The 20,253-nt window shown below is 44.0% G+C and overlaps 2 protein-coding genes across 2 annotated transcripts; both read right to left on the reverse strand.

The window, feature by feature from the left end:
- Window positions 1–20: 20 nt before the first annotated feature.
- On the reverse strand, window positions 21–6,750 carry LOC134456902 (2-epi-5-epi-valiolone synthase-like). The gene is made up of 7 exons (XM_063208538.1): window positions 6,509–6,750; window positions 5,284–5,541; window positions 4,756–4,861; window positions 3,860–4,138; window positions 3,284–3,532; window positions 1,540–1,792; window positions 21–449 (listed from the first exon to the last, which is right to left on the reverse strand). The coding sequence occupies exons 1-7, from the start codon at window positions 6,682–6,684 to the stop codon at window positions 361–363; spliced, it is 1,410 nt and encodes a 469-aa protein (XP_063064608.1). The 5' UTR covers window positions 6,685–6,750; the 3' UTR covers window positions 21–360.
- A 302-nt stretch (window positions 6,751–7,052) lies between these two features.
- Window positions 7,053–18,211, reverse strand: LOC134456905 (uncharacterized). Its single transcript, XM_063208541.1, has 3 exons — window positions 17,937–18,211; window positions 13,939–14,214; window positions 7,053–8,298 (listed from the first exon to the last, which is right to left on the reverse strand). The coding sequence occupies exons 1-3, from the start codon at window positions 18,001–18,003 to the stop codon at window positions 8,036–8,038; spliced, it is 606 nt and encodes a 201-aa protein (XP_063064611.1). The 5' UTR covers window positions 18,004–18,211; the 3' UTR covers window positions 7,053–8,035.
- Between the last annotated feature and the right edge of the window lie 2,042 nt (window positions 18,212–20,253).

The following is a 20,253-nucleotide window of genomic DNA, read 5'->3' on the forward strand; positions in this document are numbered from 1 at the left end:
TGTCAGTGTGTGTGTGTATGTGCGTGTGTTGAGAGAGAGAGAGAGAGAGAGAGCAAGAGAGAGAGAAAGAGAGAGAGAGAGTGTGTGTGTGAGTGTGTATGTGTATGTGTACCTGCCTATGTGTGTGTGTGTGTGTGTGTGTGCGTGCGTGCATGCGTGCGTGCGTGCGTGCGTGTGTGTGTGTGTGTAGGTTTTGTCTGTGTGTGGTTTGAAGTTGTCAGCACTTTCCTAATGAACAATGACGTCCATGCATGTCAATGTTAAGGAATCCGAAAGACGCTCGGTCGGTGCAGTCACTTGTATGCTCAGTGTTGTATGTTGTTGAGGCGGAGTTGGTTAGCAACACTGCTCCCCTTTTTGTCACTCAGAAAGGTGTTTGTCTCCCAGGTCCGCGCACCACTTTTGGAATGCCAGACTGATCGTGTCATCGCTCGTGTCATTAAAGATTTCTGTGGAACAACAGACACACATGCACACACACACACACAGACACACACACACACACACACACACACACACACACACACACACATACACACACAACTTGAGACAGTTCATATAATGACAGTGACATGCCAAACTATTTTCCATTATATCCCATTACATTACACTGAGCCACTAACAGACAATCCTGTCAACTCGGGGCACACCGACCTCATTCTGATTTTCTGCCCAAGCAGCTTATGTCATGGCACTGACCTATCAGCAGGGTTGAACACCTAAATAATGAGGCTTTTTTAAAGAGCATGGCAAACCAGATTATGTTTTGAGCACATTCTCATTTTAGTACAGCCAAGTTGACAATTGGTAACCTACTTGACACCACCAAGCCACTTTACACCAGTACAACTAAGGGCCAATCCCATTTGTATTTTTCTACCCTTACCCCTACCCCTTACCCCTCCAAACGGACCCCCTCCTTTTTGAGGGCTACAAAGCCCTACCCCTTACCCCTACCCCTCTGCCTTAACAACTATTGGGACACCCCTACCCCTACACAAAACGGAGGGGGAGGGGTAAGGGGTAGGGCTAAGGGGTGAATTGAGATTGGGCCCAATTCTGTCTGCTTCCTTTGCATGCATCATTGTCTGATGAAGGTGATGCTGCCAGAAACGTCACATTAAATAAGAGAAACGTGAGTTTGGTGTTGCGGACTTAATTTTTTGCTATTACACTCCGTCCTCATTCATTCTCACCCATAGCATTTCCCAAAAAAGCCAGTCCAAACAGTAACAACACTTGGAATACAAAAAGACTCATTGGAATTTCCCTACGTTCTTTAACAGTTCAGCAGTGTTGGCTTCACAGCAATATTATGAATATTTCCACCTCAAAAATATATAATACATCTGAATTCCTCTCCAACATAATTGGCATTGAGTATTGTTTCCATTACATAAACAAATGTTGTGTTAAAGGGTTAATTTATTTTAAAATCTTCTAGTGCATATTTGTTCCCAGAGTACTCTCTAAAGTTTTGAATAAGCACTGCATCATGTTACTGTGTATAAAGTCAGCACAGGTGGTTTGCTATGCTACCTGCCGTGCCCAGGCCTGTGGGCAGAGGCATCCTGACGAGGCCTCCCGAGTGCTTCAACCTGTCTGCCAGGGCCTTCCTCACCAGCTCCAGGCCGCAGCTCTGGTGCCAGACGGGCAGGCCAAGCCCCCGCATGCACCGCACGACCCTTGACCTCTGGCCCTCGCTCAGGAGCCCGCGCTCACACGCCACGTACACCATCAGACACATGTCGATGTTCACCGCTTCGCCATGCAGTAGGGCTGGAAGAACCCTCTACGGAGAGGAGAGGATCAGGGGATCAGGAGGGGAGGAGATGATGAGAGGAGGAGGAGAGGATTAGGGGAGGAGGAGATGGGGAGAGGAGAGGATCAGGAGATGATGAGAGGAGGAGGAGAGGATGAAGAGAGTGGGACAGGAGGGGGAGAGGAGGAGGAGAGGACATGAAGACAGAGGTGGAGAGTGTGAGAAATAATGTAAGGAGAGAAGGGGCTGGGGGAGGAAGAGGGGAAAGGGAACAGAGGACAAGAGAACAGAAGGATAGGATGGCAAGAGGACATGAGGATAGGACATCAGATTGCAATAGGTCATAGGTCAAGTCAAGTCAAGTCAGCTTTTATTGTCACTGGCAGAGGAGGACATGGGAAATGTTAAACTGTATTGTACATCATCAGAGACATGTCATCATTTATGACCAAGTCATCATCCTTCAGAACCGTCAGCACCCTCTGCAATGCAAAATGGGCAGAGGATCATGTTCAGCTGAGTGTAGTGATCTTATTGTATGTGTGTGAGAGTCTTATCTTATTGTATATGTAAAATGAAATTATACTCTGAGCAATATTATACTCTGAGTAATAATATACCCTTAAGACCAAAAAAATGAAAAGATGTAAATATGTTTATGATGGTTGGATGAACAAATTAAGTCTAATTGTATAAGCTGTTTCACTTAACTTAACCATTTCATGTTCAAGGCTGATGTGGTGACTTTAATTATAATTAGATGATCCCTGCAGACTGTGAGGCCATTGCTATAGCTTTTATTAAATAGCTATTATGTTAGCCTTCTCACCTAACCATATCTACTGTAGTTCAACACTGATGGCGTGACCTACTTCAAAACCATGGATACAGGGCCCTGCCACTGTGGCCTGATGGTCAAGCACTGGGTTACTACGACGGTGACCCGGGTTCGATTCCGGCCTGGGTTATTTGCCGATCCCTCCCTGCCTCGCTCTACCTACTTGTTTCCTGTCTGTCCGTCCCAATCCTGTCAAGAATAAAGGTGAAAAGCCCCCTAAAAACACTTTTAAAAAGCCCAAGCTGTTGGGCCACGACAGAAGGCTGAAAATGGCATCTAGTTTCCACACATCTAACAAGTTTAATCAGATGATCCATGAGCCCCAGCATCTGATGCTATTGTCTTGCTTCGATTGTACGGTATATTAGTATGTAATGTAAGCTATAGCTCACTTAACCATCTCTAGTTCAGAGCTGACGAGATAACCTCAAGTTTCACCAGATGATCTATGAGGCTAATAGCATTGTTTACTTATATTGTATATGCAGAGGCGCATTTTGTCAGCAGGCTAGGCGGGCAGCTGCTTGGGTTCCCCGAGCCCCAAGATAGTGAATAACCACTTAAACTTTATTACAGTAGTGGTCATTTTGGTTCAATTATTTTGAATATGTGTATGGGGCCCCAGCCGACCCTTGAGTCACCTCTGTGTATATGATTATGTCATTGAAGTCATCTCACTTAACCATTTCTAGTTCCGGGCTGATGAGGTGTCCAAAGTCCACCAGACGATCCAGATCATCCTCCCACAGGTTAGGAGCCAGCTCCTCCAGCATGGTCTCTATGGCGATCCGGGTAGACTCCGAGGCAGCCTGGGATTGGTCGGTTGTTCCCTCAGCCCCACCATAGTTCTGGTTCTGGAACTTTGACCCCAGAAGTTCTGGTCCCTTTGTCTCCAAGATCTCAAAAAGCCCTTTGTGCTTCATCAGTGCCATCTGTGGGATATTGAAATGAGAATAGTAAAAAGTAAACATCATGTAACCAACATGTGTATTACCCAAAATGGTTTATGGCAGTCTTAGTAATGTGAGAACACATCCCCAAAACGGAAAGTTCAAGAATTAAAAGATTGAATCCTGTAATAGCCTATCAATTTACCAAACTCTGGCTACACAGAGCTGTTTAAAAAGCATCAGCTAAGTGTAATGTAATGTAATCTACATAAATCAGCCTGTGTGTGGGCCCCCTGTATACATAGGGCCCTGGTGACTCAGTCACACTTAACCCCTCTGTACGACACCCCTGCTCCGCAGGTGCAGTACCTTTAGCATCTCAGCCAGGCCATTGGAGATGTGCCGTGGAGGCACGGTAGCCAAGAAAGACCTATCTAGGAAGGCGGCCACTGGAGGTATGTAACCCCCTAGCTTGTTCTTGCAGTTAGCAAAGTTCACCCCGTTCTTGGCTCCGACGCTGGCGTCCACGTAGGCCAGCAAGGTGGTGGGGATGCGGATGTAAGGGGTTCTTCTGCGGTACAGTGAGGCAGCCAATCCCACGATGTCCAGGCACACACCTCCACCAATGGCCAGGATAGGCTCGGACCTCCTAATGATAACAGTAACAGCATCAACAGTATCAACAACAACAATAAGAACAACAATCATCATCATTATCATCATCATCATCATAATACATTTGTTTTATCCTGTTAAGACACAGCGATATAAATCTCCTGTTACCAGAATGGCAATAACCAAGTCGTAGTGCATTTCTAAAGACCCCGTGTTATGACGTAGTAGTGTAACACCTTAACTTTTCAATGACACTGGTGGAACGGCAGACATTATCGGGCTGTATAGCATCAATGCATCAATGAAAGTACCCAAGGCCACATTGACAGTAGGCTTGTACACTATGTACGTCTGTAGTGTATGTGTGTATGGTAGAGTGAGTAAGACTGACAGCCAAAGGCGTGTGTATGGGTCAGTGACATTTCAGCACTAACACCCAGCAGGGCGGCACGACAGCCAGTGCCACTATTGTATGGATTTTTTTGTTTGTCTTTAGAGGACTATCTAACAAGCATATATTCATTGCAGCATATCAACCACCAGTTACTAATTCATTTATGGGCATTAGATGCCATTGCGCCACCTGATGCCTGAACCCAAAAAGCATATTTGACCCGTAAAGAGATGTGTGTTTTTAGCCAGGCTACTTCCCTGTCGATGCCAAAGTCGTGGACCTCCTGTAGGATCTTCATGACCAGCTCCATGGACTTGTGCTCCTCCGTGGTGGGCAGAGGCAGCATCTTGTAGATGACCTTCCTAGGTAGATAGATAGATAGATAGATAGATAGATAGATAGATAGATAGATAGATAGATAGATAGATAGATAGATAGATAGATAGATAGGTAGATAGATAGATAGATAGATAGATAGATAGATAGATAGATAGATAGATAGACAGACAGACAGACAGACAGACAGACAGACAGACAGACAGACAGACAGACAGACAGACAGATAGAGTATTTTATTGTCCTTTTGGAAAATTGTTCTGTGTCATTTGCAGTGCATCTGATACAATTACAATGGACAAACATGCAATGGACAAACATACAATGGACAAAACATGATAGACAGACACACCAGGACAAAAGGATAGGTTGACAGTAGGCTATGACAAAAAACAACTTAAATACAGTACAATGCTAATGTTCAGAGCCAAAGTGCAATGTGTTATACCTGGCCCTCAGGTATGCTGTAACCCTGTCCCCGTAGAGCTCATGGACCGTCTCATCCATGACAATGAAACGTCGGATGGGTTTGCTGATGTTGCTCCCGAGGGACTTGGGCTCGTCACCGTCGGTGTCGTTGAGGTGGCCATAGAGCAGGGTGCCATTGGCTGGATCCAGCAGGTTGTCACACTGGACTATTTTATAGGTGAACACGATGGGGCTCACTACGGTCCAGCACACACCATTGGCAGTGGAGCTCTCAGAGCTACAACAACAACAACAACAACAACAACAACAACAACAACAACAACAACAACAACAACAACAACAGCATCAATAACAACAATGATCATTATCATGATCATAATCATAATAATATCACTACTCTTAATTCATTACCATTGGGATTAATTAATAAAGTTTAAAATCAAAATCCCTTCACCATCATTCTACACAACGATTCAATAGGAATGCTGTCTGCTTCTCTGAATGCATGAGTGATATGGGTAATTGAGAAAACATGACAATCTCCTAGAAGACAACTCGTAACAGACTTATAATAGCATTACACCACTGTTACTTACAATTACACTATTCAAATTATACTGTGCGATAAAATCAATGGAAGAAGTGTGGCGAGACGGTCAGTCAGGTGAAGGTCTATAATGATTTTCATTCAATGACAGTAAATACGGGTTAATACTGACAGACATAACTTAACTGTCTGTAGACATAAGCAATGTTTCTGTAGACATATGCACACATGCACATATGCACTAATTCATCTATGACATTCATCTAATTCATACTCTCTTTCATGTGAAGGGATACCTACTCAAGTCACCATGGTCAAATGCCATGTCCAGTAATAGCAAAGTATTTGGGTCAACCGTGATTGCGAAAGTTCTACTCTCAAATGATGTTGGAGAGTGAAATGACACTTAAGTAACAGTGAAATGACTCTCCTCATATTACCAGATCAATGGCATGGTCAAGCTGAGGTAAGTAAGTAAATAAACAACCCAAAAAAACAAACAAACAAGCAAAACAAATAAATGCACTGAATCAAAGTGAAAGACACAGAACGTACAGCCTAGGTTTCAGGAGTTTCACATGAAACTAAACTCATGTAACCTGCCATGGAAGACATGAAAGGAGCATGCTGGGATCATGTCAACCCACGTGTCTGATCTCTGTATCGGGTGTTTCCTCGTGTCTGCCAAATCACTTACATGGTAGCTGACGACACACGTCCATCGTAGCAGCCGTCTCCGCTTTCTTGTCTTCTCCATGTTCCGTTGACTTGCACCAATTTGAACTCTTTGGATTCATTAGAATCACAGCTGTTGCAATGTGCCATGTGTGAGCGCTTCAGTGAACCATGTGCATGGACTGTATACAGTGACATGTACGCATGTTATGCTGTTGCTGTCTAGAAACAACTCACCAGTCACTGGCTTTGACTTTGACGCCAGTCACCAACTTGGGGAAACTCTATTAATAGATGGAGTAGCCCAACCACAAATAAACAGTGACTTTTCCTTTTACCATAGGCATGCATTATTTTGTGTCTATTGCTTTATTATTTTGTGTGTGTATGGAATATCTATGATTTGATATATTTTATAAATACATTCCTTCATAATTGTATTTTGTTCACGATATTAACTGAAAGTAGCAGCATAAGACCTTGACTGTTCTTTTACCACTGAGTCACTGAAACAAGAACATCTGGTGGACATTGTACAAAAAAATGACCAAACCAGTTCATGAGCTTAATAAGGCATACATATATTTTGAACTCCCATTTCAATTAAAACAATCAGTGTAAAATATTTCCATTCAAGTCTAATGCAATAGAACATTCAATAATTAAATCCAGGCATTTCAAACATGCTGTGAGCGGTGCTACTCTCTCTCAAACAACTAAGCCTGAAACTTAGAGAGATTAAGCTTAACCAGGTCTGTATTCATTGTGGGCACCTAAGGTTCAGGACTTTGGATCTTGCTGTGTGAATCGTGCAATATAAGCAGTGGTAGTATGAGTTGTGAGTGAATCCTGAGATGCTTCATCCTGAGATAGCTTTACAACTGTAACTGTGTAATAAACTTTATGGAAGCAAATGACAGGCATGCCTTTCAACAGCGAACTGATGACAGCTTATAAATACACTGCATTATCATAGGAGCTGTATGCCTGGGTGTGTGGGTTACCCATATCCACAAAGAAGTCTGTCAAATGTCCTCAACATACAACTGATCTCTGCTCATCTCTGCTCTCTGCTCCAGCCTTGGTCAGGAACCAGGGTCCTAAGCATAAAGTGGAGAGGGGGGTGTGGATTACATGCCATGTAACTGCAGGTATGGCCCTTCTGAGTCATAATGACTCTGGTTCCAGCCTCGGTCGGTCAGTGGCAGCAGACCTCGAAGATCTCCAAGGCGTTCTCGGGTGGTATGGGGTGGGGAGTCATTGACCAGGGTAATCCTAAGCATAAGGGGTAGGGTCACTTGGTTCTGCACTCCTGAAAAGAAACATCCTTAAGCTTCAATGTAATCAGTTTTGTGCCAGACCTTCTTAAACATGATGATCCAACTCAGCAGTAGCAGACCATGGACATCTCCATGGCCAGCTCGGGTGAGGTGGTGAAGTCAGTAACCAAGGTCCTAAGAATAAAGGGGAGGGGAGGGGATTGCATGCCATGTAAATCCAGGCATGGCCCTTCATCTGAACCACGATATCTCTGTCTCTAGCCCTGATCTCAGCGGTAGCAGACCTCGGAGATCTCCATGGCCAGCTCCAGCAGCTCGCTGGCCTCCTGGCAGGAGTTGAGCAGGCCGCAGTCGCAGTTGAGCTTGACGTTGCAGCAGTCGGTGTCGGAGCGCGGCTCCTCAGTGAGGGAGGAGAAGTAGCGACAGGAGGGGCAGCAGCGGACCAGGGCGTGCCCACACGTCACAGGGAGCAGGCCAAACAGCTCCGAGAAGCGGCAGTGCAGGCACGCCAGCAGCAGGGACGCACAGTCATCTGGGAGACGGAGACAAGGGGAGCAGGTCAAGTCAAGTCAAGTCAAGTCGGCTTTATTGTCAAATATCATTAATTGGATAACAACAGGGTAACAGAGAGAAATTAGATGATTAGATGGCTGTAAAATACACAGCAGTTTCATAGTAATTCTTAAGATATGGGTGTTACATGTTTTGTACTTTTCAATTATCCTCTTTTTACCTGTTAGATACCATGCAACTTCTCTCTGTTACCATGTGTTGTTGTGCAGAAAGTACACAGCAATTACTGTACTGTAAAGTAAAGCGTTACCATTTCTTTACATGCACTGGTTACATAAAGAAATGACTTTTCTTACTTTCCAGGCAGGCAGGGCAGATACTAGAGAGACAGAGCGGGCAGGGATACAGATGGACAGGGCAAGGAAAGCTGGACATATACAATTGGGTAATGTGGGTAATGTTAATCTTACACCATTGTACAAAATCAAGCAAGGACTTAAGTTACCACACTGTAGAGAACTTTCAACGCCATAAGAGCCACAGCTTTACCATAACTCTGCATTATGCATGACTGGTGTTGTAACTCAAGTGGAAGAGGTACTTTACGGTGGGTATGCTGAGAGGGAATAAACAACTCATCTGAAAAGAGAGTATGGCATCTTTTTAGTTTCCCCAAGACGCTGCTCCCCAGGACTCAGATCAATGCCTACTGCATCTCACGTTTCAGTGTGGAGTGTATTTTTCCTCTGGTAGTGATGGAAACATATTGATTTCATGTTATTATCTGGGAGTTTATGGGGCAAATTGCAGAAGAATGGGAAATAAACTTCACATGACAAATGTAGACTGTACAATTGCCAGTGGTGATGTTTCTTCAGTCACATCGAAGCAACTGTAACCTGGCTGCCGGCAATGATGAATGGATTCTGCCTTGCTCCGCAAGCGTTAATCTGGAATTAAGCCCTACACTTCTGTCCATGAAGGTTTGGTTTAGTAAAAAAAATCCATGCACCTGATTGGTTTGGCTTCATGGCAGTTCGGGAGTTGGGCGAATATGAATGCACACAGATCCTCGAGGCAGCTCATGAGACTCAGTGGAAATACAAAAGGATCTGGGATAGGGCTTGGCAGTATACCATTACAAAAATGTGATAACGGTTTTCACCCACACAAGGTTCACTTTTTGATGAGAGGTTTTTAGATGCGTCTCACGCATCTCTATAAGAGGCTTTGTCCGTCCGTTGGTCCATCCGTCCGTCCGTCCCTCCGTGACGCATTTCTGAATTGTGATTTCCTCTTGTGTCCATAAGGTGGCAGAGTTGAGTAAAAAAGGTTGAGAACGACTGGCATAGACGGACGCATCTGTTGTCCGCCTGTCGGACTTGTTTTTCAATTTTTTGTTCCATCATGAGCTGCATCACACTTCCTACTATTCGTGCGTGAATTTCATACTTTGTGTCATACTTCACCTCAACTCCAAGTCCACTGTTGTTTCTTTTCCACTAGAAATGTCAACACAATGTAAGAAGTTGATTGAACTAATAAAAAATAATTGCCATTAGAACCCAATCGTGCTAGCGAGAGATGAGAGTGAAACATGATGAACCCACACGTCATGGATGAAATAAATTAAAAAAGATATTATTGAAATGAAAAAGTGATTACAATGCAAATGGAGATAAATTGAAATTCAGGATTTTATCTGATTTTTAAATTTAATTTCAGCCTTTTCTTCAGAAACATTGAGATTTGGGGGAAATCACAGCTTATAAAAAAACGTGCAGAAAACCAATTCATGATATCAATTTTCATCAAGAAAACCGTGATGCACATTTTTTCCAGAACCGCCCAGCCCTAATCTGGGAAGAGTCGGGTTAATGCAACTGTCGGTATCTTCATATAGCACAGCAGGACCACCTTTGTAGTTCAAGACAAGACCAGGACCAGTCCAAGACGAGGACTATTATGCCTCTTTTCCACTGCCGGTTTTCTGTGTCGAGCTGTAGGCCTACCAGAAAACCGGCAGGGGAAAAGAGGCATTTGAGACCTGGTCAAGACTTGAGTCCAAAGAGGTTTGCGTCCAAGACAAGACCCAAAAAGATTCAAGTCAAAAGTCACTTGTCAGTGTGTACTGATGGAAAATATGAGGGACAATAAAGATAGGACGCCACATAGATGCAGATCACACACTGAAAAGCTAGCATGTTATTGGATATCAATCTTTACTCTAGAATCTTTGGTGTGCAGTGTTCTAAACATAATAAGAAAAAGTTAGAAGAAAAGCCATATTTGGCAAGACCGAGGCAAGTCCAAGGTCAAGACCATCACAACATGTCATGCTATCGAGTCCATTGTTTCCAATTGGGCTCTTTAGGATGACCGTCTACAGGTAAAAAAGAGTATTGGGCAGGCTTTTCTGTGGATTTATACCCATAGAAACCCATAGAATGTAGCTCAAATCGGGCGAGATGGGGCTGTTTTTGCAAAACAAAAACTGGGCTGCCTGGAAAACATCAGTCACATCTGGCAACCCTGTTCGATCTGAGTCGATGGGACTCAAGCAGCACTACAGCCCTGCAACACAGACCGCATTCAATTATACATGACAGCCATAAACACACAGAGAGATGTCCTGCACTGGGGCTCTCACCCTTTTACTGCCCCCTTCATCAACTGTCCAGTCCAGCCATATGGTAATAGGCTAACACACATGTATAATTCAGGTAATCACCTCTCTCCTCTCATCCCACACGTAAGTGTACCTGACTGTTTCCATCAAGGGAGTAATTGGCTATCATTAGGTCATCATGCAGCCTGTGGCACCTTCTTTTTTATTTATTAATTTATGTATGTATTTATGTAATTATTTATTCGTTTATTTATTTATTTACTTATTTTAATGGTTATCATTAGACCATTAGAGCAGTTATCATTAGACACTGCTGCCTCTCTGCCTCCATCCGTTTTGTTGTATATTTTTTTAAATGTTTGAAAGTTTGAAATAGAATCCATTCATCCATCCATCGTTATCTATTTTTTGTAAATGTCTTTCATTAGGCTCTGGTGCCTCTGTGCCGCCATCCGTTTCATTTGGTTTTTTTCAATGTGCCTCGATGTCTGAAATAGAAGCTATCTATCCATTTATCTGTGATTAGTAATGGAGTGGAGTGGAGGTAAGTACTAAGTAGGGCTGTGCACTGGGCTTCAACAAGTGCCCACTCCAATTCACCACCTCTCCATCATATCCGTGGGCATCATCTTTCTGCATGGGCTGAAGAGGGTTGCTGCTGCTGCTGCTGCTGAGGATGATGACGAGAGGAAATGGGGATGAATATGAGACCATGCTCTCCTGGACAGCAAATCTCCATGGGCTTATAATTGTGTTACGGACAATCAGAGAAACTATCTATATCTATCTGGCGGCTGCCTGCAGCAAGTGGTTGATAGCTGACTGAGTGTTTCCTTCACTACAAAACACACTGACATTGTAACGCGGATACTATGCATTTCAGCCATATAAATTCATTCTGGTTACTGTCCTCACAAATTTACCAACTCTAGTCAGTATAATAACTCCCCCATTATTCACGTTCATCAATCCCGACAGTAATAAAGCCACTCACGCTTTTTTTTAATGTGTGGATATCAGGGCTGCATTCCAGAGGAAACAGACACAGGAAGTGTTGTATTTAGCCCGTGGGTTCCGCTATGCTTAGCTCGCACACCCATGCACTGTCTTCTTTCACTTAAGAAAGCATTCCCATCATTTCATCTCATTAATCATTCAGGACAGGCATCATAAAAATGCTTTATGACTGAGGTAGGCTGGCAGGGGATGTATCTGGTTAGGTGGGGCAGGAGGAGACCGCAGACAATAGAGACTACAATACAGGCTAATGCAAACCGCAGACTGACATTACTACTGATAGAAGTGATTGACAAATTGACAAGGGATGAGGTATTTTGAGGCAAGGATTAATTTTGCTGAGATTATACACAGAATGAAATTATTAAAAAGTATATGAAATAGACTGAAAATATGTGTAAAATATGGGCACGTACCAGACTAATGATTCACAGGAGGTTTATTGAGGATATTTTCCTTGGGATTTTTCATGATGTGAAACGTTTCTTTAAACATATGCCACACACATTTTACCTGGTGTGTAAAACATTTTGGTTAGAAGCTTTCTCAGGTTAGCTGGGGATATTGACCACCAACAATAGGAGGACTATGAGTACATGACACAGAATGGCACTAACAAAGACTTTCTGGGTCCAGAATTTATTGAGGCTTCAGACAGTCTTGCTCATCAAATGTTGCTGCTCCAGGAACCAACAATGCCAATGTTCCTGACTGGATGGGGGAAACAGCCCCAGCAACCAGCGAATGCCAAACAGCTCCCAACCCCAAATACCTCCTGTTGCCATGCCCAGAAGAACCAACAAACACCAACATAGTATGTTGCTGAATGGATGGGGAGAAAGGCAACCAACCCGGCAACCAACAAACGTCAAACAGCTCTAAGTGCCAAGCAGATCCTCCTGTTGCTACCCAAGCAAGCAACAAAAACAAATGTCACTGAAATTAATTGGGGACAAGCCCCAACAACTAAACCCTAAACAGCTACTAAAAATCAATTTACAACCCATCATTACGTTTTCTGTACACAAGGAAGTAAACATCTCATTCTGAGAGTCCTTAATCGGAGGCAGTTGTCATCAGTGCTTAATAGGAACGAGGCCTATTTTGAGATTTCTCACTACAATGAATCAGCCTTGGCTATGGTTTGCACACACTCTGAGAGTCACTGCTGTATGATCCTGTGACTTTATCAAACCCTTCATTGCCTCTGTTGTGTTGTGTCAGTATGGGCTAACTGTTGAGCCGAGCCATCAGTGGGTGGTAGCTCAGTTGGTAGAGAAGGCTGTTGGGTAATCAGAAGGTTGCAGGTTCAAGCCCCATTCCGCCTGATTACCGTCGACATGTCCTTGAGCAAGATACTTAACCCCTAATTGGCAGAGTGGTACCTGAAAGCCACGGCCACAAGTGTGTAAATGAGTGAATGTGAGTGCTCGAAGGAGTGGAAAAGCGCTATATACAGTATATGCAGACAGTGCACTGCACTACAGTAGCGCGCCTAGGGACCATGGTTAGAGATCGGGTTTGAGTTTGGGCTACGTTAACAGCCTATTGGTAGCGCACGTTAACAAAGCAGCTGATCTTGACAGATCAGCCTCTATGGGGCGCTATAGTTTGTTAGCCTTGAATCGTTAGTGCGCCATTGGTGATATAGCCACTTAGTGCAGATGGGGTCCCCGGCGGGCCTATTCACTATTTGCTGAGAACACTCAACTGCATCATAACAACATTGCTACGACAGTGCGGAGAGCCTTAAGTAACAGATTAAGACGTAGGCCTAGCCATTACAATTTTGGTGACAGTATGTTATAACATGGGCTCTGAGCTAAGGGGTTAAAGGAGCGCTTGCTGGGGGGTGCTGTGACCCCGGTTCGAGTCCGGACGGGGTCATTTCTCGATCCTCCTCTGTCTCTCTGTCCCATTCACTTCCTGTCACCATCTTCGACTGTCCTGTCAAATAAAGGCATAAAAGCCCCTAGAAATATATATATTTAAAAAAAAGGAGCGCTTGCTTACCGCTGGAGTCGGGCATGGCTGAGTCGAAGGAGGTGAACCCGCTGCTGAGGAGGTGTTTGTCTGAGAGCAGGGTGGCACTAGACCCTGCCCACTCTGAACGGGCCACGCCCACGCACATCTGCGGAGAGGGAGGAGGAGACGGAGAAGGAGATGGAGAGGGAGAAGGGGACGGGGAGGGAGTGGATGGAGCGTCCATGTCTGCATCCTTCTCAGAGATGGTGCTCAGCCGGCGGATACCACACACCACCACCTCATCTTGGTGACCTCGCTTCCCACCTGGGATATACAGAGATATACAGACAGATGGAGAAGGCGGACAGACGGAGACATATGAGCCAGCGGATACCACACAACACCACTTCCTCAAGCTGGCCTGGCCAACCTCCTACTTGATGCCTGCATGGACACACGGGCAGACAGAAAGATAGCGACAGAGCTGGTTCTCAACAGGGAGATTCCACACACCACCACCTGATATTGAAAACCACACCTTGGACCTGTGAAGATACACAGAGAGGAAAGACAAACAAAAACAGACAGACAGACAGACAGACAGACAGACAGACAGACAGACAGACAGACAGACAGACGGGGAGATGTTGCTCAGCCGATGGATACTACACCCCAACAGCTTCACCTTGATGGCCATGCTTTAGACCTGTGCAGAGAGATAGAGATGGACATTTGACGCCTGCAAAGACACAAACGGACAGATGAGCAGAGGTACAGTAGCAGACAAACAGACAGACAACCAGATAGAAATACAGACCGACAGACGAACAGACAGACAGACAGACAGACAGACTGACAGACTGGCAGACAGACAGACAGAACTTGCGAATGCCACACACCAACACCACATCTAGCTACTACACCTCAGGCTTGTGAAGGCATGAACAGACAGATGGACTGAATGAAAAAGAAACAGACAGACAGACATACAGACAGTGCTCAGTCTGAACGTATAATACACCACCACCTCATGTACTCTGCAGTAGAGAGAGAGAGAGAGAGAGAGAGAGAGAGAGAGAGAGAGAGAGAGAGAGAGAGAGAGAGAGAGAGAGAGAGAGAAACAGACAGACAGACAGACAGACAGAGAGACAGACAGACAGACAGACACTTGGTGTCTGCACGGAAGCATAGGTAGACAGAGGCACTAAGACAGACAGACTGCAAGACAGATGGATCTGGGGATACCACACATCACTACCTCCCTCCTCGTGTCTTCACGCTTCGGAACTATGCACAGGGAGACAGATAGACTGATAGAGGAGAGACAAAGAGAGAGATATAGTTCGGGAAATATATGGATATTTTGGGAAATCTGTGAACTAATTCATTACCAATAGATTTTTTTCTTACAGGTGTCTGGACACACCTCACAATTTATCCACGGCCAAATCCCAAAATATCCATATCTTTCCCTAACTAATAAGTCTGTGGATGGCTGCCGCGGGCCATAACATCCTCATTTCCACCCTTTGTAGCTGTGCATAAACAAACAGATAGACAAGGCAGAGAGCAAAAGATGGGCAAGTCTAACATGCACTTAACCCCCATTCGCCTTCTCACAACATATCCATAACACGCACCCAAGCATGCACACATAAACTGGGCCACTACACCACCATCAGCACTAGTGCAAAGACTGGACATTATGGATAAATGATGGATAGCGCCGCTACCTACTGACTACAGAAACTATATGGTGGATATGCACTCAAAACCTACATCACCATAAACCACTATTTCACCACATAGTCACGCACTCATCCATACACTCATCCATGCACACACACACACACACACACACACACACACACACACACACACACACACACACACACACACACACACACACACACACACACACACACACACACACACACACACACACACACACACAGCGAGCAACCCTTGACCACCATCACCACTAATGTGAGGTCTGAGTATGATGATGGACAGATGATGGATAACACCACTTACTGACAACAGAAACACTATAGCGGATATGTACACAAACTCTAAACCACCATCATCAGCCACTAGTAGTTCCCCACCTGTGCTTGTGGTCTCAATGAATCACTCATGAATCACTACTTCACCACGCACGAATGCATGCACTCTCACATGCACATGCACATGCACACACACACACACACAGACATACACACACGCACACGCACACGCACACGCACACGCACACGCACACGCACACACCACACACACACACACACACACACACACACACACGCACACGCACACGCACACGCACACACCACACGCACATGATGACATGAACATGATGATGGACAGATGATGGATAACACCACTTACTGACAACAGAAACACTATAGTGGATATGTACACAAACTCTAAACCACCATCATCAGCGACTAATTCACCACCACAGTATGGGTGCATTCAGTTATCCTACTCCCATCCTTGACCTGTGCTTGTGGACTCACACTTAGCCTCCGTGTAGAAAACAATCCAGTTTCCCTGATGCCAGCCCAGCGACAACTTTTGGGGGACTTTTCCCTATTCAATAACCCAATTGCAAATTACAGACAATTACATTTGAATTGCACATTTGCGAGAATATTGAAATAACCTTCTGTCGTTGATGCTGTATTGTCGTCATGACGAGGCCACGAGCACGAAGGAGGATGGGAGCTAGGACAATGGAAAGAACTTTATGTATGTGTGTGCATGTGTGTGGGACATGATGAATTGAGTGTGTTAAGTGTGTCATGCTCTTACTACTGACCCCCCTCTGCTTGTCTACTAAAGTGACATTATTCTCTCTCTCTCTCTCTCTCTCTCTCTCTCTCTCTCTCTCTCTCTCTCTCTCTCTCTCTCTCTCTCTCTCTCTCTCTATCTCTCTCTCACACACACACACACACACACACTACCGGTAGGTGTAAGTGTGTAACTCTGAGCAGATATGCGGTTAGACAGATCTTCTCACTTCGTCGTCTTTCCTTGACAGGGCCACAGAGGAGTCAGACAGAGGGTTCAATACACTGCTCCAGAGAACCACAACACATCCAGCACAGTGGCTTCATTACCGAGGACACCATTAGTGTGTCTCTGTGTGTGTGTCTGTATGTGCCTGACCCACACCTGAGAGAGAGAGAGAGAGAGAGAGAGAGAGAGAGAGAGAGAGAGAGAGAGAAAGAGAAAGAGAAAGAGAGAGAGAGAGAGAGACAGAGAGAGAGAGAGAAAGAGAGTGCCAGAGAGCCTGCCAGAGAGTAGCTAAATGCTTGTGATCGATTGAGAGGTGCCCCGGGTTATGTTTCCATTCTAAAAGGCCTTTTTCCGACTGAAGCAGGTACTGAGGGGATGCCACCATACCCCCTGAGATGGAAAATAAAATACTTTTATTCTGGATAGGTTGGCAGTTGTTTTTGTAGCCTGACTGTGAACGGTCTCTTTCCTTCAAACTGAATAGATGTGATAAAGCTAGTAGTTTATACTAAAAAAAAATAGTGTCTCCCTCTTCAACAGTTGTAGCAGGGTGTCAATCTGTAACTTGTTGGCTCATAGTGAGTGAGCCACAGAAAACAGTAGCCTATCATGATTGTGTGGCAACCCATTAATGGAAAAACTGAACCACAGATAATGTCTTATGGGAAACTCCAGGCGTTTGACAGTGCTATTCTTTAAATGCATGTGCCAGTCTTTCTGAGCATCATTAGTTCAATAAAGTAACACGTGGTAAACCTACATGTGCAGAATCAAACTGGCTGTCCTTTTAAATTGTAGTCTATTTTTCAATAGAGCAAAATAAATACAGGAACTTTTGAAATAGAGCAATAACAAAAGACCTTTGAACTTCCTTTGAACTTCAATAACAGAAGTTTGCAGTTGCAGCCTGGAACTAGAATAGAACAACTCTCCAATAACTGACAAATTATGGAATGTTAAGGTGGGCTTACTACTGAAACGCGCAAAATGCAACATCTTGTACATAACACCTTCTGGTGTAGCCTTACCGTCTGTGGCAGGAGCTTTCACATCTCTCGGAGCATCCGTACCGTTTCCAAAAGATTTCCCATCCATGTTTGTTTACAAAGCAGCGCGATGCTATCGGGCAGAGAGAACCGCATTCTACTTTCACGCGTCGTCAAGATCTAGCTGAAAAACTGCACTCGGAGATCTTCAATTAAACCATCGATGCACACTCCCTACGATTAAACAGAGAATTGGCTAACGTAAAGTCAAACGGTTGATGCCACCTCCGCTGCATGGTTGCTGTGCGTAGCGAGAGGAGAGACTGACATCTGACTCCGTAGGCTAGGAGTGCCAGGAGATGATGGACTATCGGAATTGGCGAGGCACACTCCCAGGATCCCGGCGCTTACGCCTGTTTCCACCTACTAACATGCACTCTCTTCATTCCTTGCATTGAAGTTCATAAAAACAGTAAATGTGTGCATAGTAAGCTATTTAAATCTGTACAACATCTGCATTAACTGTCGTATGTTTGTGTGTGCGTAATGGGCACTCCAAAAAGCACCTTACATTCGCATCTTTCAGAACAGAACTCCTGTTATATGAGCACATGTCAGATCAATAGAAAACCATTTCCCCCATCCAAACCTGTGTATTTTTGTGACCAATTCTTGCATTCCTTCAGAGTAACTGTCGAATCAATTTTAACTACTTTTACATGGATGTCTTACACATCTATTGCATGGATCCAAGGACTTATAGTGAAATATCTGCTGCAACCTACCAAAATGTGTACAGCCTTCACAATCACAGGCTTTGAAAGACAATCATATTAGGTGAGAGTAGGGTTCCAGATAACACATTCTGTGTTTATAGTGTTACTACAAGAATATAGCATCACTAACAACATTAGCCAGATTTTTCAAAGACAATGCAAACTCACAATATGATCAGCTCTTTCAAAGCAAAGCCTCAAAATAAATACACGCACAACACATTTCAGCTGGTTTGTATTTTTTTCCATTTGGCTTTTATTATTAAAGGATAGTGCCCTTTGTACAAATAAAGAACAAGTATATTTTGTATTATATAAAAGGGAATAAAAAACCTCAAGTGTTAAGAGCCGTGGGATTTTCATGAGCCCCACAAGGTCCCCTGTGCTGAGCAGGTTAACTCATGACAAATATAGCCGTCTGCTGGGATCATAATTGACACTGGCCTGTATCATACACGTGTCTGACACTGGCGGGACTGACACTAGTCCTAGTATCATACACACGATGACACATTGGTCCATGGCCCCTCCAAGTGACCATGTGTTCATAGCATCACAGGAACGTGACTGAGAATGGTCCATAGCATCATACACATGATTCATACCTGCTGGCCCATGGACCACGCATGTGGTTGAAATTGACGCTGGTCCCATCATCATGCACATATGACACTGGCCCATAATATCAAACACACACAATTGACTGGCCAACCGCATCCCATCACGTGACTGACACAGATGACCATGGATCCTACAAGTGACGGACACTGGCCCACAGGTGGCATGGAATAGATCACACTTGTCTGCTTGACATATTCATTGGTAGCTGCTGCCAATTGCGCATGTAAACAAGGAATTACGTGTGTGTCCTTATTTTCTTTTTTTTAATATCGTCTTTGGTTAAACTCAGTGGACAGGTACATATTACAAAAGAACATCCAAAACTAGACTTTTTTTTTTACATAAATGCGGAATTATCCTCCTCTATTTGTGTTTTTGTACTATCTACTAGTGTGAATCAGAGTAAAATATGGACATTCCTTTTGAAATAATGCAATGAAAGGCATTTGGGACAATAAATGAAAAACTATACCTAAAACAAAACACAGTATGATATCTTGCCCTCAAATACATACACACTCCAGGACAAAAAGAAAGATAAAGAGCATAAAACGAACAATAAAGAAATTTTAAAAAAGAAAAGAAACTAAACATTCATCAAGTGCTGGTCAGACAATGTTTCCACTTTGGTTATAATTCAACTTTTTTGTCAAATTAAAAACAAAATAAAAAAAGAGGTAAAAAAGATGATAAAGACATTCAACAAGGTTTATGATCCGTTGTCCATCACATACACATACACACACAGACTTACTTACACATACCGTACATACATACCTACAAACATAAACCCATACCCCTGACGGAAACTAACTAAAATTTATTAAAAAACCACTACCATTAACAAAAAAATCAAATCAAGAAAACAAAAAAATTACCATGCACTCAGGCGCACAAAAAACAAATTCAACCGTACTGTACAAGGCAATACGCGAGACACAGGTCAGTGGCAGTCAGTGGGA

Source organism: Engraulis encrasicolus, chromosome 10 (genome assembly GCF_034702125.1).
Source record: "Engraulis encrasicolus isolate BLACKSEA-1 chromosome 10, IST_EnEncr_1.0, whole genome shotgun sequence".
In the NCBI taxonomy this organism is placed as follows: domain Eukaryota; kingdom Metazoa; phylum Chordata; class Actinopteri; order Clupeiformes; family Engraulidae; genus Engraulis; species Engraulis encrasicolus.

Excerpts from the sequence above, each read along its gene's own strand:
- LOC134456905 (XM_063208541.1), bottom strand. The coding sequence starts at position 18,003 with ATGGATGGGAAATCTTTTGGAAACGGTACGGATGCTCCGAGAGATGTG. Across the intron at positions 14,215-17,936 it reads GAAAGCTCCTGCCACAGACG|GTGGGAAGCGAGGTCACCAA; the intron begins GTAAGGCTACAC and ends TGTATATCCCAG. Across the intron at positions 8,299-13,938 it reads AGCCATGCCCGACTCCAGCG|ATGACTGTGCGTCCCTGCTG; the intron begins GTAAGCAAGCGC and ends TCCGTCTCCCAG.
- LOC134456902 (XM_063208538.1), bottom strand. The coding sequence starts at position 6,684 with ATGTCACTGTATACAGTCCATGCACATGGTTCACTGAAGCGCTCACAC. Across the intron at positions 4,862-5,283 it reads ACAGCATACCTGAGGGCCAG|GAAGGTCATCTACAAGATGC; the intron begins GTATAACACATT and ends CTATCTACCTAG. Across the intron at positions 4,139-4,755 it reads ACGACTTTGGCATCGACAGG|AGGTCCGAGCCTATCCTGGC; the intron begins GAAGTAGCCTGG and ends GTTATCATTAGG.